The 25,396-nt window shown below is 44.3% G+C and overlaps 1 protein-coding gene across 3 annotated transcripts in view; it reads right to left on the bottom strand.

Moving 5' to 3' along the window:
* The window catches only part of BUB3 (BUB3 mitotic checkpoint protein), a 74,506-nt gene that overhangs the window by 32,231 nt on the left and 16,879 nt on the right, over positions 1-25,396 (bottom strand). Inside the window, exon 8 of one of the 3 annotated variants that reach the window (XM_053206787.1) lies at positions 20,886-24,189. The exons of the other annotated variants lie outside the window; for them this stretch is intronic. Coding sequence (XP_053062762.1) covers positions 24,051-24,189 — 139 coding nt within the window. The 3' untranslated portion in view covers positions 20,886-24,050. Of the gene's footprint in view, positions 1-20,885; positions 24,190-25,396 lie in introns of those variants that run through there. 3 annotated transcript variants of the gene reach the window in all.

Here is a 25,396-nt window from a genome sequence, read left to right as displayed (position 1 = left end):
TGCAATGTGGTCACCCAGCTCCTGCCGGCAAGTTCTCCCAGGTCTGGGGACAGAGGCTCAGAGGGGCTCAAAAAGAACTCTGGACCGAGGTCTCTCTGCTGCCTCATTCTGGAGAAACTCCAGCTCATGTTCACTCCAGTGAGATCTGGAAGCTGCAGATGGGGGAGAAGACAATCTCTAATAGAAATCCCTGGCATTGGCCTTGGGCTTGAGAATTTATAAGGCATTCACGGGCATGCTCTCATTTAATCCCCTCAAGAATCTTATGAAGTGAAATATCTTATCGCCACTTCACAGATGAAGAGTTGAGGCTCAGAGAGGCAAAATAATTGCCTCAGATTTCCAGAGAGAGTGCAGAACCGGCTACATAATTTTCCGGGCCAGGGCATCGTGAAACCGCACAGTCCCTTGTTCAAAAGTTATTAAGGCCGCGCCTGGGTGGCTCAGTAAAGTGTCCGACCCTTGACTTCGGCTCGGGTCATGATCTCAGTTTGTGAGTTCGAGTCCCACATCAGGACTCTGTGCTGACAGTGCAGAGCCTGCTTGGGATTCTCTCTCTCCCTGTCTGCCCCTCCCCTGCTAGTGCTCTGCTCTCTCTCTCTAAATAAATACACAAACTTTTTTAAAAAAGAAATGGGATTTAAAAAATTATTAAGAATTTCAAGATGGAGAGAACAGAACACTAAACTGAACTTGGGCCCTTTGTCAATGTGGGAGCAGGTCACATGCCCATGATGTCAGCCCTGGGACTTAGGGACTGAGCCGGGACTGCTGGGGGCATGTTCCAGCACCCACAGCTGCCTCTCCTGCCCCCTGAACACAGCTGCCCTCTGGTCCGCCGTCTGCAGCCTCCAGAATGGGGAAGGATCCTCTGAAGCGAGACAATGACTGAAGGCCTCGACAAGCCGGGTCACAGACTCCAGCCCCTTGTCGCTGATCACATTAGCTCAATTCAATTGTGATTCTCTCCAATTACAATCCTTTCCTAGGAACAAGAGGCCCAAACTGAATTAGGAGGGGGAAACAGTCCATACTTTCATTCAGGAAAAAAAAAAAAAAAAAAAACAACTGGAATAAACGCAAAATGAGATTTCACTCCGCGGGTCCTGGATTTGGGAGCCAGAGGACCCAGGGTTGTGTCTTGCCCCTGCCACTTCCAACCTGCATACGACTTAGAGCCAAGATTTCTCTCCGAGCCTCGGTTTCCTTATCTGTGAAATGGGAATAAAAATAACCTTCTTTTTAAAAAAGAAACTTCTATGAAGATTAAATTAGGTGATACGGTGGTAATCTTCTGGAGGACGCTGGCAGAAACCGCATCCTCCTGTTTAATTTCAGGGAATTTCATGGTCCCCTGAAGTACAGGCTCAGCATTGCTGGAAGCGCCTGGGAGTCGAGTAAACAACTGCTAAAGAACATGAAGACACAATAGAAATTACGATGTTTTTTGTTGTTGCTGTTATTTTGAGGGATTTCCAAACACTATAATATGAATGCACCGAATTAGAAAAGCTTTGTTGAAATATTCAGACTTTTGAACAAATAAGCCAGAGGACCTATGCATTACTTTACTCTGCACTAGCATAAATATTTCATAAATTACATGCAATTATTAACAACATCAACACTAGCAAATTAATTACTGTCAATTCATATTAATAAAATTGCATTTTGTGATAAATAAAGTTAGTTTACTGGGCCTCATCAGTCTCAGAGGTATTTACATTTGTCAATTGTCCTCTACTTCAGGCTAAAACAAAAGTAATCAAATAACTAATTATTGTACTAAATGTAGCTCCGCTTACACATCAATGAAAATTCACATTATTTATAACCCTTAGGACTGCATATTCAAATCTGTGTTGATTCCTCTGCTAAGAAGAACTTTCCAACCCTCTCCGCTGTTACCTGCTCCCTCAGCCTCCACTGTTGGCTACCTGAGGCCCAAGAGGAGGGCACCTGAACCTTGGTGAAGATGTTTCAGGGAACAAAGAGTCCATGGAGGCTGCGGTGAACAAAAGAACTCAGGCAAAGGTTACAGAATCTTTCAGAATGTCCCCGTCACCAGTGGCCAGCTGCTCTATTTCTTGAATTCAGTGCCACATAGGCCTCCTCTACCATCTTTCATTCTTACAGAGAGAAAACTTCCTTCTCCTTTAATAACGGCTCCTGGGTTGTGGCTTGAGATTGCAACGCCAATTTTGTCTCCGCGTAGATTTCAAAACTTGCCAAGAGTCGGCTCGCCAGAGTAAAATAAAAATAACAGCAACGAAAACCATCTACACAGCCCAGCACAGCAGAGTTGAAACCACACCGTCTTGATTTCATCTCATGCTCACTCACAATTCCGCGTGTAAGCAGTTCCATTTCAGAAGTGGAAAAACTGAGGCGGCACGAGCTCAGGAGCCTGCCCTACTGGCCTCCCCTCCCCCTGAGATGTCCACTGAGCATCCCTGAGGTTCCTTCAAGGTAGCAACAAGCAACTAGAAGCCTGCGTCCGGCCAGGCCGGACGCTGGCTTCTTCCCTCGGGATGCTCAGACCTGCCTGGGCAGACGCGGGACCTGAGATCTGGCCAGTCCCACACATGGCCAAGAGGCATCGCGTACCTTCAGTATCGAACCGTAAGTTTTAAAAATGTGTCGGCACAAGTGCCAACAGACACATAAAAAAGATGCTCAACATCTCTACTGATGAGGGGAAAGTGCAAATCAAAATCACAATGAGATACACCCCCTCACACCTGTTAGAATGGCCGTCATCAAAAAGATTAAGAGACGACAAGTGTTGGTGAGGACACAGAGAAAAGGGAACCCTCATGCGCGGTCTGTCGGTAGGAATGCAACCCGGTGCCGCCACTGTGGAGGGTCCTCAAAACATTAAAAAGAGAACGACCGTACGATCCGGCAATCCCACTTCTGGTCATACACGCAGAGGAAATGAGATCAGGACCTCAAAGGGACATCCGCAGCCCCAGGCTCACTGCGGCACGATTCGTAACAGCCAACACACAGAAACAACCTAAGTGTCTGTCAACTGATGAAGGGATAAAGATGTGGTGCAAATACACGTTGGAACGTTACTCAGCCACGGAAAGGAGGAAATCCTGCCATTTGCAACAACATGGAAGGAGCTCGAGGGCATGATGCTAAGGAAAATCAGCCAGAGAAAGACAAATACTGCACGATCTCACCTACACGTGGAATTGAAAAATGCCAAACTCGGGGCGCCTGGGTGGCTCTTAATTTCGGCTCAGGTCATGATCCCAGGGCCATGTCAGGCTCCGTCTTGAGCGTGCTTGAGATGCTCTCTGTCTCTCTCTCTCTCCCTCTGCCCCTTTCCCCCGCTCGTGCTCTCTCTCAAATGAACAGATAAAGATTTAAAAACCAAACTCCTAGAAACAGAGAGTAGAACGGTGGTTCCCAGGGTTTGAGTGTGGGGAAAATGGAGAGAGAGATATTGGTCAAAGCGTACAGACTTTGAGCTTAAGTAAGTTTTGGGATGAAATGTACCACATGGTGGCTATAGTTAATACTGTGTTATTTACTTGAAAGTTGCTGAGAGTAGATCTTAAATGTTTTCAGTACAAAAAAAGAAATGCTAATTATGTGAGGTGATGGGAGGTGTTACCTAATGCTAAGGTGGGCATCATTTCGTAATCTATAAATGTATAAAATCAACACGTTGTATACCTTAAACTTATATATGTTATGTGGCAATTATATCTCAATAAAGCTAAAACAGACTAAAAATTAAATTAAAAAAACTAAAATGTGTCAAGACCATTTTCCCCTAGAGGGAAATTCTTTTCTAAGATTTATATGGATGTTTGGGTTTACAGATACCAGAAATATGTCAAACTATTCACAAAATCAGCCTCATCAGCAGATTTTCTGCCTAAATGCAGGATTATCAAAATGTGACTCAGAGCCCATATTAGTTTCCTATTGCTGCTATCACAAATTACCATGAACTTGGTGGCTTCAAACAACAGAAATTTATTTTCACAGTTCTGGAGGCCAGAAGTTTAAGGCCACAGTCAAGGTGTTGGTAGGGCTGTGCATCCTCCAAAGCCCCTGGGGGAGCATCCTTGCTTCATCCAGGTTCCAGTGACCCCAGGCGTTCGTTGGCTTGTGGCTGCCTCACTCCAATCTCTGCCTCCGCCTTCCCTCTGTGTGTGCCTCCGTGTCCAAATTGCCCTCTTCTTATAAGGACGCCAGTTACACTGGATTTTAGAGTCCACCGTAAACCAATATGGCCACATCTTAACTCGACTACACCTACACCTGACCCTACTTCCAAACACGGTCACGTTCACGGGTTCTGGTTGGGCATCGATTTGGTGGGGACATATCCAACCCAGTATAGAGTGCACTTCATAATGTAACACAGCGGCATCTGACCCCACAGAACACAGGCACCTGCCAGTGCCAGAGGCATGCCCCTCGCGATTTCCCAGGCGAGGCACCAGACCCATCCAATGAGCACAAGGCAAACACATGCCCAGGATCCATCTTGGCAGTTCTGACTCAGGAGGTCAAGGAAGGACCCAGAAGTCTATGTTTAAGAGCTGTCCATGAGATGGGTAGCAGCCAGGTTTGAGAATCTCTCTTGTAGAAAAACCAGCAATTGTAATAATGACAAGGGCAGCTCACACTCAGGGAGCCTTTCCTGTGTGCCATGTTCGAAGCTAAATGCCTTACCTGCCCCACTCCATCCTCCCACAAGTGCTCCAATGAGAGATGTGGTCAGGTCAATTGTGTGAAATTGACAGTGCAGAGGGGCTCTGTGACTCACCCAACACCACATGCTAAGTGTGAACCTGGCCGGAAGCCTGTGTTTGATCATTTCACCATGTACCCAGCCATGGGACCAGCAGTGAGGCCCAAGAACCATCATAGGGGAGTCTCAGTGCCAAGGGAGTTCAGAAAAGGGAACTCCGTTGGCAAGACAGCTCATGCTCCAGACAGGCCTGGGGGCAGTGTTGGGGTTCCTAAAGTGATTCCGTTTCACTTTAGTCCTTGCTCCCACAGCACCTCCAATGGAGCCACCGTGCTAGCACTGAGTCAGGGAAAGTAAGGACAGGAGTGACAGAGAGAGGGCCCCTCCCACCAGGGTAGTCAACAAAGGCACGTCTGAAATTGGCCACCACAGACAAGTAGGACTGGCACACACTGGGCGCTCCATAAATATCTGATGAATACGTGAACGAGAGTATGAATGAGTTAATGGCACAAGAAGAAAGTAAAGGATGCTAGATAGAGGAACCCATAGAGACAGAAGCACAAGGACTGGTGAGCTTGGGGTGAGTGAAGGGAACAGGGGCTGGAATGTAGCATTCAAACATCCAAGCATCTACACATCGAAGCCAACAGTACAAGGTGAGATCGTAATATTAACAACGATAATAGCAGCTCACATAACTCAGCAGTTAAATCCCAGGCTCTGTCCTAAGTACTTCAGATGTATGATCTCATTTTATCCTGTTAGGTATCACTACGATACCCATTTTGCAGATGAGGACACTGAGGCTCAGAGAAGTTAAGCAATTTGCTCACAATCACAGAGCTTGTAAATGTTAGATCGAGACCCTTGTCCACCTAACTCCAAAGCCCACCATCTGGTCCACACTGGGACGTGGAGTGTAGACTGTTCTGGGGTCAACAGGTAGCTCTTGTGGGTTCTAAGTTGCAAAAGCACATGCCTGAGGAGGATCCATCAGGAAGCAGCACGGGAGCCTCCTCAGTGATCCCAAGGGCAAGAGTGAAGTAAGCAACACAAATATCCTAAAACAGAATTACCCCAAACAGCAGTTTCTTAAAATAAAAACTCCAGATGGGAGGTTTTTATTGCAGGCTGATTGCACAAGCAAGAAAGACTCATCATTTTGGTAAACATCCCCATTCCCAAAACATGCAGGAGGCAGCCCACATCAGACAGGCTCCTTCTATTTATCTGAAAAAGATAATGTTGTTTTCAGTGCACTGCTGTTGATTTCAGACATGCAAACAAAGAGTCTGGTCACTCTTATGAAGAAGAAAATACTGGGACACCGGTCAAAAGCCACAGGGACACATTCCTGTTGCAGGTAAACAACGCTGAAGGATCCTGGGTTCCCCGGCAGGTAAACTTGTCCTGTGTGGACTCTCATAAGGCTGCATCCCTCTGCTTTCCAGGACCACAGTTTACCATGCACCAGACAGGTCCTGCCGGGACACTGGGAACCAGGCTCACTGTCAAGGTCTGGTGACGGAGCAGAGGACAGCCACAACACACACACACACACACACACACACACACAGACATGCACCCTCCAATGTAGGCTGCTTTGGAATGACCCCAGCGCATGATCCTTTCACTAAAGTGATTTGAAGACCTTCTGAGTTTCTAAACACTTGGCGGTCATCTGCTGGAACCCGTGCACTTTCCAGGGGAGGAAACTGAGGTTCAAATAGTTGTCTTGCCCAAACCACACAGCTAGGTAAGGGTGGCCAGGGTCTGCCCTAAACCTCGAGTCCCTTGACTCCCAATCCTAGCTCTCTTTTCTTCTTTGCAGCCCATTCTACTGCTGCGTTCTAAGATATGTTTCTTCTTCAGAAACAAAAACCAAAACAGCGGCAGACACACACACACACACACACACACACACACGGACGTGCACGCACGCACACACTTTCCTTAAAATTTAGTAGAAAATCATTGAATCCAGGAAACCGAAGTTCAACATGACATTGTACTTAATTAATGATGCTCTCTTCATATTTTTCTCTCTTCAAATTTGCCTTTTAACAACAGCAAGAGTTAAGTCGAGTGACTGTATTAACTCTGAATTTCTTGCCTTTCAATAGTTGGTGTCACCACCTTCATGTGATTCAAATTTAGTTGCTTTGCATCTAATTGAAGCATTGCACAAAAAAAGGTAATTTGACATCCAAAGAAGGAGTGAGGGGAGAGAAAAGAGGGGACATATTACTTAACTTTGTGGTGATAATTACCCGAACACAAAGACGCTTACAAGAACATTCTACATTGGGTATCAGCCAGAAAAATTAAATCTATGTTGCTGCTTCCATCCATCTGAATACTAGGAATTGGCAGAAAAACATCCATTCTATGAATAATAGCCTCTACAGTCCCAGAGGACGGCAGTACATGAATTATATTTAAAAAAATAAAAAGGAAGAAAGAAAGAAAGAAAAGAAAAGCAAAAGAAAAATAGTCTCGAGCTTTTTCCAAAATGGTGCTAATGCGCCACTGAAACTTAATTTTATAATTTACTGGCAGTCAAGATGGCAGGAAATAAAATAATTTGCTATATTCTGCACAACAAACCCTGCTTTTCCTGGGAAGGGGTAATTATCCCCATGGAAAAAAAAAAAAAAGAGAAAAACTACGCCATCTCATATTAGGCTAAAGTCTCATCAAGAAGAGAAAAAGTGCCTCATTACACGTAATTACCAGGGAATTAGAAACATCATTTAACTAAATGAGCGAATAATGCTCAGGATATTGAAGAAACTTGCCTGCACTTCTGCAAAGCACTCTAAGTCCCATTACAAAAATTGCCCCTCTTTAATGGAATAATTTTAGGCCTTGTCTGCCTTGCTTTAAAAATAAAGAGGCTCCGAGAGGCAGAAAGAGGCCAAAGCTGCCATAAACAACTGTTGAAAGGGACTGAAGAGAAGGCGCTGTCTCTCCTGGAGACCGAGACTCAGAATGACTCATAATCTACCGTAATCATGAAAATTAAACCAGAGCGCTCAAAAAAAGGATTACCCCCTTTTTAATTGTGCTTCCTCCAGACCGCGACGTACTTGTGAGTGTGTATTAAGGGATGACGGATGAAAGATCTTCGGTTCGGGTACAGCTTCCCCGCTCCAATACAAAAGCAGTTACAGCCATTCCATGTTCTCTTAAAAAACAGAAAATTATAACATACCTGCAGATTGATGTCATTGTGGCTTAATACAGTGATTTTTCTAGGCTTTCAAAAGCCTCCAGGCTTGGGTTGGGGTCCCCTCCCCCTTTGCTGTTCACTTTTAATATTTGTCAAATTTTAGCATCGAAGCAGTGAATTTAGCGCAACTACAGCCCCCCGCCCCCCCCCCCATCCCCGCCGCCACTGCAATAACACCCGTTATTCACACAGGAACCAGGAGAGGAGGGGGCACTGATCCCACTGCTTTGTCAGTTTCTTGACTTTAGAGCAAGCACAATCAGAAAGGAATTGGTACCGGTCAGATTCTTAGCAAATGGTCAGAAGAAGGAACTGGAAGAAGCCACTTTAAAGAAGAAACAGGAGTCAGGGCAGACTGCAGGATCATCCTGAGCGTCCTGCCCCAAGACCCATCCAGGGGCCATCCCCAACCTTGAGCGAGAACAAGTCCCCTTCCCTGGGAGAGGCACAGCCAGAGCAACAAAAGGTGCCATTCCCTTTGCCATGGACTTCCAGCCATTGGCAACTGCAACCCCCATTTCAGGGGTGAGGAAGCTAAACCCAGCCCAAGGCTACAGGGCTCCCTGTTCGGGTCCTTTGTGTCCAAGTCCAGGTTCTTACACATAAACCAGTTGCCTTTCAGTAGGGCAGGAACGCTGTTCCTGCTTACACACCATGTCTGAATTCCCTGTTGCCTCAGAGATCCTGTGGTCCACACGCATCCCTTCCTGGTGAACGACCTCAGAAGAGAACCGACAGAGGGCCAGCACTGTGGGTGTGCCCTTCACAAGCGCCTGCCCTTGGAAAGCTTGCAGATGGCGAGCAAGGGAGGCAGGGGTGTGCTAGGGTGGGAAAGACCCAAGGCTGCTCTTCCCTCTACCTCCCAGAGCCCTTGGATATGGCCCTCTGGACCACTTTCAAGTTCTGGGTCCTGTACCCAAGAAATCAAAAAGTAATGAAAGGCAACTGGTTGGGGATAAGAAGAGTTTTGTACAGATAAAGCCCTGGAAAGAGAACCCACTTTGGGGGATGACAGAGGGCAAAATGCCCTGGGCTTCTTTAGTCCCCTCATTTAATTCCAACATGGAGCTTGGCACTACTGAAGTTTCCAGATGAGAGGAAACAAGAGAGAAGTTGGCCTCCCGTCCCAAGCCAATGGAGCAAAAGTCAAGGGGCACAGTGGTGACGGCTACTGCTTCTCTCGTTTAAGGAACAAGAGTCTGGTTAACTGATTTACCCACTAGGATCACACGGCTAATGAGGGTGGACCCAGAATCAGAACACAGATCCGTCCACCTGCTTCCAAAATCCTTCCCCTGGGCCACACCACACCATCTTCTCCAACGAGAACCGCCAAGGAGTATTAATAATACCACTCACTGTGGCAGAGGACTTCCAGATGTCTTTCGAAGGGCTTTCACACCTACGACCTCCAGTGAAGCAAGCCAGGACAGCACAATATCCACGTCACACCAAACCACAGGATGATCTGGAGAAAGTCATCTTGCCAGCAGGAACCAAGACAAGTGACACTTCCTCCTGACCTGGTGGTCCTATCGGTAGTGGTGGTAAAAGGAATTCCAAGAGGAGATAACACCTGGCTTAAGATCTGTAAATCCAACTCCTTGGTTCAGCTCATCAACCAAAATTAACTCTCTCAAGGCAGACAATACCAGGAGACTGTAAACGTCTGAACCACCACTTTTCTTTTTCTAACTGCTTCCAGTCAGTTCATCTATCGGGCGCAATCAAAGCAAAATGTTTCAAGCACATGAGCTAGCTGACTTGTCAAGAGGACACATGCTGATTACCCTCTGCTCCAGACATCCCAGAAATGATGGCTACATTATAAGACTCTAAAACATTTTGACTCTAAAACAAGAAATCCACATTCCTGTGGACGTGGACAACTGATCTCTGGGGCTGTGGCAGGGAGTTCAGTATCTGCTGGGTAAAAGGGGACTGCTGGCCAGCAAGAAGGAAGTGTCAAGAGAGAAAAACCCACGGTAACAACAAAGGACCAAAACTAAAGACCTGTACTCAGAACTCTGATGGGGGAAATCCTGTCACAATGTGTACATATATCAAATCATCTCATCATACGCTTTAAAATTTTTTTTTTTTCTTCAACGTTTTTATTTATTTTGGGGACAGAGAGAGACAGAGCATGAACGGGGGAGGGGCAGAGAGAGAGGGAGACACAGAATCGGAAACAGGCTCCAGGCTCCGAGCCATCAGCCCAGAGCCCGACGCGGGGCTCGAACTCATGGACCGCGAGATCGTGACCTGGCTGAAGTCGGACGCTTAACCGACTGCGCCACCCAGGCGCCCCTCATCATACGCTTTAAATATCTTACAATTTTATTTGCCAATTATACCTCAATAGAGCTGGGGGAAAACAGGAAGCCTAAAAGACAAAAGTTTAAGTCGGCCATCAAAATCAAATTGAAACATACATTTACACCAGATGACATTATTCTATAGCTCCATCAACCAAAGACTTTATTTAGGTCTAAAATGTCCAAGGAGGTAAAGGAAGGCATGAGTTCATTAAAAACACTTCAAGACGGGGCGCCTGGGTGGCTCAGCTGGTTAAGTGTCCGACTCTTGGTTTCAGCTCAGGTCATGATCTCACAATTGGGGAGTTTAAGCCCCACATCAGACTCTGTGCTGACAGTGGGGAGCCTGCTTGGGATTCTCTGTCTCCCTCTTTCTCTGCCCCTTCCCTTCCCCTCAAAAATAAACATTTAAAAAAAATTCCAAGAAATTATGTAACAAAAATAGGCAACATGTAAAACAAGAAGGGGCAGATATTTTAAAAAAAATAGAAACCCTAGAAATCAAAAACATTTGCTGGGTGGAATAAATTCTCCACTAAATACAAAGACAAAATTAGGATATTGGAAGAGAGTTCTGAGGAGCTCACCCAGGACATAGCATGGAGAGAAAACACAACATCCATCACGCACAAGTGCCAGAACAAGGGGATATAACGAATTTGGGCAAGCAACAGTCACAAACGTAAATGCTAAAAATCTTCAAGAATTTTAAATGTGCACACCTTGAGTACTAAGCAGGGATATATGTAAAGATAAATTACAGTGAAACCACAGAATATAAACAGATGATCTTAACAGCTTCAGGATTGTGACGGTTAATTTTCTGTGTCAAATTGGCTGGGCATGGTAGCCAGATACCTGGCCAAACATTTTCTGGATGTTTCTGTGAAGGTGTTTTTGGACGAGATTTACATTTAAATTGGTCGACATTCAGTAAAGCGGATTACCCTCCATAAAGTGGGTGGACCTCACCCAATCAGTAGAAGGGCTGACTAGAACAAAAGGTTGACCTTCCCCAAGCAAGAGAGGATTCTAGGAGCAGACCTCCTGCAGATTTCATGTGCAACATCAGCACTTTCGGGCTCACCAGAAGACTGCCTTTGGATTTGAAGTGCACTCTCCTGAGCGTCCAGCCTGCCGGCCCCCCCTTATCGGATTTTAGACTCACAAACCTCCACAAGCACATGAGCCAATTCCTTAAAATAAATCTCTTTACTTATACATATACACTTACTCTGTTTTTCTGGAGAACCCTGACTAACATACAGAAGAAAAAAAGATAATTCTATAAAGAAACAGTACTAAGACTCATAGCAGGCCTCTCAACAGGAAAGTACACATGCTAACACAAAGCAGGCTAAGGGAAAAGTAACTGTCAACTTAGAATTTTATACACAGCTAAACCACACTTCAAGAGCAAGAACAAAATACAGACATTATGTATGAAACATTATCAAATACAGACTTTCTCTAGAACACAAAGATATACTCGTTCTCACTATGGGCAAGAATTTTTTAAAAAGTTAATACACACTATTAACTGCTGAACTATAAAAACAAAATAACTAACTTTGATATTTTAAAACTGAATAAAACCAAAACTTAAACATCAGTTATAAGATAGTGGAAAGGAGTGTTCAGTGAACAGGTAATATGGGTGAGACCACTGTTGTTGGGAGGCAGCAGCATAACTATAGAGTTTTATACTTATTTATGAGCGTTTAAACTTTCGGGGTACCTATCAATCCATGGCCTTCACACTGGAAGTGAGGTGGGAGGGCGAGAGGAATACGAAAAACTTTATCAATCCAACAAAGAGCAGAGAAAGAGGAAAGAAAAAACAAGCATGGTAAATAAAAATAATCAATCAAATAATAGAAACTGTGGGAATGAACTCATATAAATGCAATCATAATTTCAATCTTTTAATTGACGAGCTTAATCTATGATTATATAAACATCTAAATGGATTAAGCTCATCAATTAAAAGCCTGAAATTATAAGATTGCATTTGTAGTTTTTTAACATTTTTAAATTTTTTTTAATGTTTTATTTATTTTTGAGAGAGAGACAAAGTGTGAGTGGGGAAGGGGCAGCGAGAGAGGAGAGAAGATGACACAGAATCCAAAGCAGGCTCCAGGCTCCGAGCTGTCAGCACAGGGCCCGACGTGGGGCTTGAACTCACAAACTGTGAGATCATGACCTGAGCCGAAGTCTGATGCTTAACTGACGGGAGCCACCCAGGTACCCCTGTATTTGCATTTTTGATTTATTCAGTTTATGATGCTTACAATGGACATACATAAAACCCACAAGGCTGAAAATACTGAAATATAAATATATATCCCATGCAAATGCTAGCCAAAATAAGCCCACAGAATAATCTTACATCAGATAATGCTTAAAGGAGAAAAAAATGTATTCACAGGGATGAAGAGCCATGCTTTATAATAATCAAAGGGAAAAAATCCACCTAGAAAATATAAGAATTATAAACTTGTACATATATAATAACAAAGCCTCAAAATAATGTAATTCGTAAAACGTATAAAAATATATAAAGAAAAAAATTACACAAAAGCAAAAACAGAATTACAAGCAGAACCTGACAAATCAACTTAGTGGGAGAGCTTAACACATCAGAAAATTGATAGCTAAAGTGGTTCAAAATTTAATAAGAACATAACAAATTCGAACAACAAAATTAACAATCTAATAAATATAAAAACTGAACTCTGCACCTGACAAACAGAACATTCTTTGCAGATGTACATGAGTCATTTATAAAACCAATTTGTGTCACAGTGGAAAACATAACAAATCACAAAACCTGGTATCATTCAGACCACTCTCCTTGACTACACTGTCATTAACTAATAAATCAACAAATAGCCCACATGTTTGGAATTTAAAACATACATCTAAATAAGTCATGACTAGAAGAGGAAGTCTCAGTGGAAGTTATAAAGTATGTGGAACAAAAAACTATGAAACAACTCCTTTCAAAACTGGTGAGATCTAGCCAAGATTGTACTTAACAGTAAATAGAATACAGCTTTATGTTAATTTATTTTACAATCAGAAAGACTGCTTATTAGTGAGCTCTGTGTTCAACTCAAGGAGCAAGAAGGAGGACCAGGGAGAAAACCTACAGAAGATAGAAGAAAGGAGAAATTAATGGAAGAGGAGAGCAGCAGCGGGCAGGAGCAACGAAACCAAAAATGTTCTTTGGTGAGAGGCAGGAATGAAACAGAGAATCTCCAATCAGGACCGGTCAATAAAAGTCACAACCAATATGAGGAATAATAAAATAGGCAGTAAAGATTTTTTACAAATCCTAAGAGAAGGCTGCAAATGATAAATGTGGAAATGTACACGAAACAAAGTGCGTGTGTATATATAACCAAAACTGACACAAGAAGAAACAGAAAACTGAAGAAATCAAACTGAATTGCTAATCAAGTCTCCCCACCATCCCGAACACTTAAAACCGACAAGGTCCAGATGATTTTCTAGGCAGCTTTCACCAAATCTTTAAGGACCACGTAATCCTTATTTTACATTGTTTCAGAGACTAGAAAAACGGAAAGCTAGCCACTTTGTTTTTCAGGACGAACAACAAACTGCATGGTACAACTGGACAAGATCCATGCGGAAAAGGAATCCCAGAGCACACAGAAACAGCACATTCTAGAATGGAGAGAAAGCACTGCCACCCAGCAGCACCAGAGCACCCCAACTCCAGGCCAGAGAGGCTACACCCTACCAGCTTCGAGAAAACTTCAAGTAGAAATCCGGCAAGAGTGAAAATTCTTTTTTTTCCTCCTGTTCAATCTAGAAGCTGTGTTTTCTTGCTCTTCAGTACAACGGGGTGAATTCAGGTGGTTGTGAAATCAGCCAACCTCTACTCAGACACTACCTCTGGTCTCATGCACACCCAAAGGGCCTTTTTCATTTTCTAACAGCCAGCGTTGATTCAGACTGTGCGCTGGACACTCAACAAAGACTTGTGTGTGGGGTGTGATTGTGGTAAAACACACATAAAATTTACTATTTTAGCCATCTGTAAGCATACAGGGCAGTGGCAGTAAGTACATTTTCCCGTAGTTGTGCAATCATCACCAGCATCTCCAGAACTCTTTTCATCTTCCCAAATTCAGCTTCCGTTAAACAACAGATCCCAAATTCCCCCTCCACCCAGCCCAGGCAACTGCCATTCTACTTTCTGTCTCTGTGTATCTGACCAGTCAAGGTGCTTCACATTAAGTAGAGTCACAGAGTACTTGTCCTTCTGTGCCTGGTATATTTCTCTTAGGATAAGTCTTCAAGCTTCATCCATGTTAAGCAATGTCAGAACCTCCTTCCTTTTCGAGACTGAATAGTATTCCATTGTGTGAACTGACCACATTCTGCTTATCCTTTCACCCACTGATGGACGCTTAGCTGCTTCCACCTTCTGGCTGCTGTGAACATAAGTGTACAAATGTGTCTTCAAGTCTCTGCTCCCAACTCTTTTGGGTGGATACCCAGAAATCAGTTTGCCAGACCACGTGATGATGCCAGATTTCATTTTTTGAGGAACGAACCATACTGTTTTTCGCAGAGGCTGCACACTGTCCATTCTACTAGTAGTGCACGAGGGCTCCGACTTCTCCGCATCCTCATCAACACTTGTTATTTTCTGGGTCTTTTATAACTGCCATTCTACGGGGTGCGCAGCAGCATCACACTGCGGTCAGAGAGATTTTAATTGCAACAGACAGCACGGCAGGCATCTGTGGAAGAGGGCTGCTGCTCCCCCAGTAACAGCTCAGACTTTAGAGCTCAATTTGTTTAAAAAAGACTGGGGAATAGGGCAGGGGTTGGGGGGAGGGCTGTAGTTATAAAATGCACTCCCTGAAATAAAAGTCCTTGTGGATCAGAAAGACTACTAGATTATTGAGTCCCATGAGAGTCTAACACTACAGAATGATACTCCCGTAGACCATAAACAAACGAATGAATGAGTGAATGAATGAATGGAATTTACTTTTGGCTTTGTTGGTCAAAGATCACCTTCAAAACATATATATTCTGGGAATGCAAGCTGGTGCAGCCACTCTGGAAAACAGTACAGAGGTTCCTCGAAAAACTAAAAATAGAACCACCCGACGCAATTGCACTACTAGGCATTTATCCACGGGATACAGGTGTGCTGTTTCGAAGGGACACATGCACCCCCATGTTTATAGCAGCACTATCGACAATAGCCAAAGTATGGAAAGAGCCAAAAATGTCCATCGATGGATGAATGGATAAAGAAGATGTGGTATCTATATACAATGGAGAATTACTCGGCGATCAAAAAGAATGAAATCTTGCCATTTGCAACTACGTGGATGGAACTGGAGGGCATTATTATGCTAAGTGAAATTAGCCAGTCATAGAAAGTCAAAGATCATATGATTTCACTCATATGAGGACTTTAAGAGACAAAAGAGATGAACATAAGGGAAAAGAAACAAAACTAATATAAAAACAGGGAGGGGGACAAAGCATAAGAGACTACAAATATGGAGACCAAACTGAGGGTTACTAGAGGGGAGGTGGGAGAGGGGATGGGCTAAATGGGTCAGGGGCATTAAGGAATCTACTCCTGAAATCATTGTTGCACTATACGCTAACTAATTTGGAGGTAAATTAAAAAAAATAAAATAAAAAAACAAAAACAAAAAGCGTATACATTCAATCTAATAGCCAGTGTAACATAATATTATCATTATCATATGTTACGTAACAAATTAGCATATATAGCAAATACAGTTCTCACTATATTTCAGGCACCAGGCTAGGTAATTTTCCTACATTTTCATTTCATTCTCCTAACGACCACCTTTGCGGATGAGGCAGCTGAAGCCTGGGACCTAGGAAACTTACCCAGGATCACACAGCTAGTCATTTGCAAAGCCAGGATTTGAGCCACAGGCAGTCTGTTTAGAGTTTCCGAGTCCGTAAGTCATAAGGCTTCAAGATCTTTTTCTACTGTTCCAATTTTCTCTCTTGTACAATTTAAGTTGAAGCTCTGCTTTGCTCACCAAGTTAGCTCCCACGCACTTCAGAAAACGGGAGCTCCTCTGAAGAGGAAGGACTTCGATCCGCCACACTGCAGTTCTCACATGACCTGGCTGCGCCTCCCAGTTATTGACAACGCTCTTTCCTCAGTGGAGACTGTGGATGGCAGGCACCCAACCGCTTCCCTTTGGATTGTGGCACACGTTAAATGCTGAAGGCTCAGGACTGGACTACCTTACAAACTCACAGGACAGCTGGATAGGGTCTGAAGCTCCAAAAATAAAGCTCCCAATTCTGAAACGTAATAGCAGACATCTGGCAATCAATAGTCAACCGATTCATAACTACACTGCGGGACAGGAAAAAAGGCCTACATGTGGCCTGTGGAACTTCATCCCAGAGACCCCAACAAGAAAACCAAGAAATGCAACAGCAGACACAGCCTAGATGCCACTGCAAAAAAATACACCTAGACCCAATGTCTCAACGGAAGCCAGATCTCCATTCCTCAGGGGCTCCATGGTTCTGCTCCTCAACGTACATCTCTGCCTCTTTCTCCCCAACTCACTTGCCCGCCTGCACGTGCACCAGAAGGGGCTTTTTCCCAGCCATCAAACGAACAAGAGGCTCCAGCCAGCTTCAGAGCCCACCACCAACTGGCCCGGTCTGGTTAGGGCCCCAGGAATGAATTCCAGTTGACCGGACTCCTCTTCCCTGAGCAGGACAATGGAAGTCTACGGTCGCCACCCTATCTCCAATCAGAAAATCTGATGCTCTTAGGTCAAGTATCCTTCTCAAGCCCATTTACCTGTGCCAGGGAGGAGGGGGAGGCGGTGCATATAGTTCTGCGCCTTTAGACACCATCCTAAGGAAGGGGACTTGGTCCAGGACTGAAAGAGCAACTGTGCAGAAGATATGTTGGGGAGGTGATAATTTGGGAGACTTTTTCTAACAATGATTATGACTATATATTTAAATTGGTACGTATCCCCATACTGCTTATCTACCTATACTTCCGATATCTCTAGGCTTAAGAAAAAAATACCTAATTCGTGCCTCCTTCCTCTTAGCCTCAGGCCACTTTGCTGGCTCAGGTGTCTGCCCCTGCCCCACCCCAGTAAACTGTAAGCTCCTTGAAGACAATGATTATATGTGATCCATATAATTGACTAATAATAGTTACATATCAATAAGGCTGGAAAAAATAACAGCAGTTGACAATGTGTACTATCAATATGCCATATACGGGTGCGAATCACTTTACACCCATTAGCTCATCTAATCCCTAGGCTGTTATCACCACATAGATTAAGGACACACAACTCAAGTTATTTAGCAACCATAGTTACTCATAGTTAGTGAGTCCTAGCATCTGCATTCAAACCTGACAGGTCTACTGCACAGCCCATCCTTCTAAACCCAATGCTATGTCCAAGGCAGGTCATTCAGCAGTGTGAAGATCGGGGATGGATGGATAGACGGATGAATGCATGCATGGATGGATAGATGGATGGATGAATAAGCAGGAGGGTGGGTGGATGAAAATGTTAGGAAAACAAAAACAGCGACCCACAAAGGGAATACTTTGGTGGCCAGTGGGCTTAGCAGCATTAAGGCATGTTCCCGAGTGAGGTTAAGGCCATGGGTTTGCTGTATTCCTAGTCTTGCTAAAACCTAAAATCCCCACCACTGGTCCTAAAAGCGTAAGAGGTCATATGAGAAGGAAAGGATGAAGGATAGACATAAACATGTGAGTGTCTATTCTCTTTTATGAGCTTTCACAAATCCAAACTTGTCTGGATCAGCATGAACCCACCTTCACAAATGGTAGGGAGTCAGAAGGGTCATCTTCATATAAAAAAGGACATCTCATTATGTCCCAGAGACCATGGAAGCAAGGCAAAAAGGTTTTAGCACTTTTGTCCACCACTAAACACTTGCCCTTAACAACTTTAAAAGCAAGAGGCTTTGAAAGAATGAGAGCCCTTTCGAAAAAAAGATTTCACACTTGCTTCTAATTCTCTTACTTCTTGTGTTAGTCAGGGTTCAGGCGGAGAGCAGAGACCCCACGAGAAAATGGAACGGGACTTTCTTGTAGGAATCTGACTGTATACATACAGTTAGGAGAGGAGCTGGGAGAGGGGTATGAAGATCCAAACAGGTGCTGGAAGATCAGCAGTCACCTGTCAATCAGAGAGGGCAGGCATGTCCAGCTACAAAAGGACCACAAAGGGGAGCTGGACAAAGGCCTCTGCGTAGCTGCTGTCCTGTGGGTCTGCAGCCACACAACTGGCGGTGGGTCTTAGGCTCTAGCTGGGCATCAGGGCTTCGGGGCTTCGGGTCAAGAAGAAACGCTGGATGCAGATGAGAAGACGGCAAGGATAAGCAGGGCACCCATTACACACTTCTGCAGCCATCCATCTCTGCACCTGACAGCCAACAAACCTTGAAGAATAATGGCCATGTTTCTGGTCTGTGTATATTCCTCTTTGGGCCAACTTTAACCCGGAACCATACAGGCAAGGGGATGCTGGGAAACGTAGTTCTCAGCTTAAGCAAGGCAACCCAGCCTAGTCCACCAGACTCCTTTAATTAAATATAGAATACTTAACGTTATTATTCATATCTTTGGGGAGACTGTACATTTTAATCATAATTACGTGATAAATATTTCATGGTATATATCTTTGTCATATAATTAGGAATAAAAAATGTAATCTCAAAAAGATTCTAAATAATTCAACTGGCTGAGGATGTGATTAAAGCCATGATTGAAATATGGTCAGAGGTAACTCAAGGTCTTCAAGCATGATCTCCCAAGAAACATGTCACAACTAGGTGTTTTACAAAGGGCATTGAAATGGAAATGACGCAAAAGGAAAATATCCGGGTGCTTTAAGTGTGGGGTAAGAACCTAAAGAACATATCCAGCTCATGTTATAATCTGGCAAGAAATAATCTAGTCAGTTTTATGAAATCAATATCCATTCTTCTCTGGCCATTGTTGAGGCAGGGGCATTCATTTTACTCATTCATTTTGAAGATTATCTTCTTTTTTTTTCAAACCCCTTGAGGTTAGGGGCTGTGCTGTTACTTCTAAAGGCCCTCACAGCACCCAGTACCAGGACGACTGGCATTTAGAAGACATGTCTTGACAAATTTCAATCTAATTCCGTATTTACTGCGTCCTACTTCACGCAAAGCACTATGTTTGGTGATGGGGAGCTGTGAACCAGTGGGGTTCCTGACCTCTAGGGGCTCATTAGCCAGTACAAGAGACAAGAGACTACTCGTGCACAAAATATACTCTGAGACAGAAATAAACTGGACTTTGAAAAGTACAATGAAACATGCTTTGGGGAATACGGGAAGAGGTGAGATCAATGTGATGTGAGAAATCTGGGAAGGCTTCTTACAGGAGGTGGCAGGAGCAAGGCCTTGAAGATTAAAACTTCAAAAAAGGTTATACATGTGTATGAGAGACAGACTGGCAGAGAGACGAGAGGGAGAGGAGGTAAGGAGGGAGGAGGGAGACTGAAGAACCTGTTTGGGGGTAATTTGGGGCCTGACTTATCAGTGGATCACCTAAAACATTCTCCATGTGTCTCCCTTAACCTACAGCCAAATGAGTGCCCATGGCTTCCCCCACTAGATCCCAAACATAGTAATAAACACTTCTATCAAGTGTTACACCCTGGGTTTAAAGAACTCATGCCCTATGGAGGAAACTAGAAACTCTTAGATGGGTCAAGCAAACTCTTGTACCATCCAACGACACCCACCCTTTCGGGCAGTCATTCATGCAGCATACATGTATTTACTGAGCACCTACTCTAGTCCAGGCACTATAGAAAAAATAAAAATCAAGACACAGTCCTCGTCCCAAAAGAACTCACTACCTAGCAATCTGGAACATAGTATGGGTCAATAAATATATAGAAAATGAATGAGTGAGTGAATGAACAAATGAATGAAAGGGAAATAATACACGTCATCATCAACCATTTAGATAGAGAGAAACAAAATGGTGTAGTGGGTTAAGTGCTCAGGCTCCAGAGTGAGGCCAGGTATGAATCCTGGTCCTACAGACAGTAGCTGTATGACCCGGAGGATGTTAATTTCTTGTTGACTTGGGGGGTTATTAATATCATCCTCAGGGCGCTTGGGTGGCTAAGTCGGTTGAGCGTCCTACTTCAGCTCAGGTCATGATGTCTCGATTCATGAGTTCAAGCCCCATGTCAGGCTCTGTGCTGTCAGTGCAGAGCCCACTTTGGATCCTCTGCGCCCCCCTCTCTCAAAAATAAACATTTAAAAATATATATTTGTTTCTCAACTTTTTTTTTTTTTTTTTTTTGGGGACAGAGAGAGACAGAGCATGAACGGGGGAGGGGCAGAGAGAGAGGGAGACACAGAATCGGACGCAGGCTCCAGGCTCCGAGCCATCAGCCCAGAGCCCAACGCGGGGCTCGAACTCCCGGACCGCGAGATCGTGACCTGGCTGAAGTCGGACGCTTAACCGATTGCGCCACCCAGGCGCCCCATAAAAATATATATTTGTTAAAAAAAAATAGTAATAACAACATCATCCTCATTGATTTGAGAAGTAACACTATGCAAGGAAAAAAATGATCCAGTGTCATTTAGGAAAGATGGATAAAATCATTTAAGGGCTCTGAGCAGGTAGAGGTAAATCATTTCGGTTTTTAACTTTCAAGCTACTCAAACATTTAAGAAACATTACAAGTCCGTATTTGTAGAAGCTGAGAACCCCTGCCTTCCAAAGGCAAAGGGACAGCGTGTTAGGCCATGCCAGCATGGAGAGGAGCCTGAGAGAGCCAGAGAAAAAGCTACAGCCTCAGGTGCCCCCGGCACCCGAGGGCACCCAGCTGAGTGGGCCAGAAGCATGTTCTGTTCTATGTGAGCCATGCAGAGAAGCAGGGATGAGAGTACCTCCTAAGCGATTGCCTGGAAGAATCCTTCCACGATGCATGTTGTTTTTTGTGTTTTCGTGCACTGAAGATAAAATGTGCTATTTCACGGTTCCCTCAAATAGCCCAGTTATTTCATGGCATCACATATGCCAGACTGGATCCAACACTTGGTTTCATGGGCATACACTGGGCTGACTGTCCATTGCCACCCACCAGCGCCTGGACCAAATGGCACAGTGGGGTCTTGAGCACCTATTTCAGAAATCCACCAATGGCCTTACTTTCCTAAGCCAACTTTTACACAACTGCCGCTTTTTGTTTTTAATCTTATTTTGAGAGAGAGCACGAACGAGCAGGGGAGGGGCAGAGAGAGGGGGAGAGAAATCCCAAGCAGGCCACGCTGTCAGCGCAGACCGTGACATGGGGCTCAATCTCATGAACCGTGAGATCATGACCTGAGCTGAAATCAAGAGTCACATAACCGACTGAGCCACGCAGGTGCCCCACAAATGCGTTTTATGATCTGCCCGTGGATTGAAGGGAAGGGAAAAAGAGAAGTAAGAGAGGAACAGAGGGAGAAAAAAAGAAAAGTGGAGGACTGTGACCCCTGAATTACAGATCTGCAAGATTAGCCCTAAGCAGTAGCCAAGAGACCTTGAATCCTGTGCTATGAATCATTCAGCCTGGCACAGGCTTCTGATCTCTGAGGATGAGGAGGCTCTTGTGAAAGACCCGTTATTTTCCGGCAAGCACTTGGCAGTAATGGATAGTTCCATGAGAAAAATGGCCACGACTTCATGTTTTCTGTAAGGCCCTCAACATTCAGTAAGAGGCCAGGCCTTCAGAAGCTTTTCAGATCTCTGTTCTCCAGATGTCCAAGGCTTTGGGTACCCCTCGCTCAGCAAGTTCTGACAGAGGTTGAAGGCGGCTTGTTTCAAACTGATTTCTTCAGTTTCTAGTTCCTGACCTTTGTATTTCTGGAGGGCTAAGAAAAACAAAGAGGAATCCCCTTCTGCCAAAAGTAATGACAATCCCACCCGCAAATATTATAGGCATAGGCTCTGGTACATGGTCGCCCCTTCCAACGCATCCACTTCTCTCTTGCCAGGTTCGTCTCCCAAGTTGCCAAAACAGAACCTTTTACAGGCATTTTTGTCTCTTTAACTCCAAATCTACAATTAGGTGCTCAAGGCAACAAGAATTAAAAATAACTCTCCCTAATTTTATTTTTTCTTCTCCGCTAAGAAGCTCTAGTCAAGGAAAAACCCTTAAAAAATGAAGTCAACCAAGAAATTTGCTGAGAGAGATCTAAACACTGTCCAAAAGGAAATAGAAATCATCTTCCCTTCTGGTTTTTACCTTTTCTAAAATAGTCACTTGGTGGCCAAATTAAAATTTTGCTTACAGAGCCCAATTTAAATTTCAGGTTAGTCCTACTGTTTCCCAATGAATCCCAAGAAGTCTCTGCAAGTTTCCCAAGGTTAGTCCCCACTCACCAGCTGAGAGGTCTGGGGTAAATCAAACTGTTTCACTATTTTCACCCAAAAAGTGTTTCTTTAGAAATATTAAACATGCCCAGCCTCAGTAACAGAGATGGCTACCAAGTGTTTCCAGGCAGTAGCCCTGTTTGATGCACAGATCAAATTATTACTACTATTACCAATAATGTGTTAATCGCCATGAAGAATCCACCTTTCAAGAGTTCAGTATATTTCCTCTGATCTCATTTGCTTTTTCTCCTGTTGACTTACCACAAATTCTCTGTGAGTCCAACTGAGTGATATTTCTCTTCTTCTTCAACAGTTTCAGATCTGAGTCAAAAGTAAACTTCCGGGGGTGCCTGGGTGGCCCAGTTGGTTAAGCGTCCCACTAGTGATCTCGGCTCAGGTCATTTCACGGTTTGTGAGTTCGAGTCCCACATCCAGCTCTGCATTGAGAGCACAGAGCCTGCTTGGGATTCTCTCTTCCTCTCTGCCCCTCCCTCGCTCGCATGCACACATGTGTGTATTCTAAGTAAATAGACATTTTTTTAAAAAATAAAAGTAAGAGCACCTGGGTGGCTCAGTTGGGCAGCCAACTTCAACTTCGGCTCAGGTCACGATCTCACGATTCAGGAGTTCGAGCCCCACATCTGGCTGGTTGCTGTCAACGCCAAGCCTGCTTCAGATCCTCTGTCCCCCCTCTCTCTTTACCCCTCCCCCATGTGCGCTCTCTCTCCCTCTCCCTCTCTCTCAAAATTAAATAAACCTTTAGCAGCGCCTGAGTGGTTCAGTCGGTCAAGCCTCCAACTTTGGCTCAGGACATGATCTTGCAGTTTGTGAGTTCAAACCCTGTCTTGGGCTCTGTGCTAACATCTCAGAGCCTGGAGCCACTTCAGATTCTGCATCTCCCTCTCTCTCTGCCCCTCCCCCGCTCGCTCGCTCTCAAAAATAAACAAAAAAACATTCAAAACAATTTTTAATAAAAAATTTTTTTAAATAATAAACCTTTAAAAAATGAAATAAAAATAAAGCAAATCCTGGATAATGATGGACAGCACAAGCACAGGATGTTTTGAAACAGTACATATTACTGCAAAGCAAAGATGAAGTCCAGCATTGACCAGTACGCGTGCTTGTGACAAGCAGAAAGCCGAGCCGCCAAGGAAGGACCGAGCTCTCAACGAGCAGTACCCATTCTAGGCTTCCGCTAGGAGCTGAGGTCAACGTTCACCTGCTGGACTAGAGCAACAAAGGGCAACGTGCTGAGAGCCTACGTGTTAACACACTTGTCCTCCACGTGTAGGACCAGCTACGTCAGTCACATCCGGGAGGCTGTGCTTCTCCATGATATCGCCAGCAATCCGGGTGAACTAAGAGTGAACCTGGCCACAGAGCTCCTTCCACATCCGAAGCCTGAAGGTGCACACTGCCATTATTCTGACCAAGGGTATTTCTGTAAATGGAGAATGCTAATAACTGACTGCCATGTTAAGCTGTGAAATAATGAAAGAATTGAGTGATTTTTGTCAGGTGATTCAATAAGAATGTTAGGCCTTACCGGCTGAGGGGATATGGCTAATAAAACACCAAAGACAAATCGTCTGGGCTCTTTAAGAATACATGGCTGGTACTAAGAAAATCTTCGAGAGCCAAGTATTTTGAGAATTATAAAGTGATGTTATAACAAGGTCAGGAGTCTAGGTACATAGGTTTTAAATTACTGCAATAGCCTGTAACAGAGTCCTATAAACGGGATGAAAGGTACTTCATTACAACATTGGAAAAGCAAAGTTCGGTGCTTCTGAGACCAGTAGGTATAATTTGTACGGCGTCTTCGGGTGTGTTGGCTAGGATGGTCAGAGGTCAAAGAATACTTCTTGGGAAATTAGCTAATGAAATAAACCACTGGAAATGAGCCTTCACGTACTCTGGTCCAACGCCCTGCTACATTAAAGCGAAGGAAGGCAAAACATCTCTCTTGCCATGTCTCTATTCAAGTCAGGGGATTCAGAAAGTCATTCCCCCAGCGGTGTATTCAAGGAAAGCAAAACAACAAAATAAAACCAATTGCTTTTCATTGAAAATAAGTTCTGAAAGCCAGCTGCCAAACCCTGAGTTACACTAAACGGCCAAGCTAACTTGTGTTGTATTCTCTCAATGACCACTCTCTCCAGTCAGTCACAGCACAGTCTAGTCTTTACCTGCAGATTTCTTTCCATCGGGATACAAAATTCTTCCCAGCTAAGAAGCCAACGCCCCACAACCCCACAAGTTCTGTGGGTATCCTTCGAAAACGAAAGCATTGTTGCAACGCGCCTCTTCTCAGGAAAAGTGCCCTTGTGCTACCAGCCCGACGGGCACTTGGGGACAGCGGGCTAAGCAGCTTTCGTTCCTCCTTGTGCTAGTTCCAAAGCAATATGGCCAGTCAGGTGCCATTGCTTTAAGGAAAGTGCTAGAAATAGGCCTAACAGCTTAAATAAGTTCTTTCCCAGGTGAAAGATGGTGGCTGATCTCACTCATAGGAGAAAGTGGGCACTTAGCTCAGGCACTCCACTGTATAACCTGGCTCAGCTGTTTCCCTACGAATGATCCTGTCTTTGTCCCTTTCCTTCTACATAGTAACCACTTGATGTAGAATAGGGTTGGGCCCATTCCGGGAT

Source organism: Acinonyx jubatus, chromosome D2 (genome assembly GCF_027475565.1).
Source record: "Acinonyx jubatus isolate Ajub_Pintada_27869175 chromosome D2, VMU_Ajub_asm_v1.0, whole genome shotgun sequence".
Lineage (NCBI taxonomy): Eukaryota > Metazoa > Chordata > Mammalia > Carnivora > Felidae > Acinonyx > Acinonyx jubatus.
The sequence above is the reverse complement of the archived record's forward strand: the minus strand, read 5'-3'. Positions and strand labels throughout refer to the sequence as shown.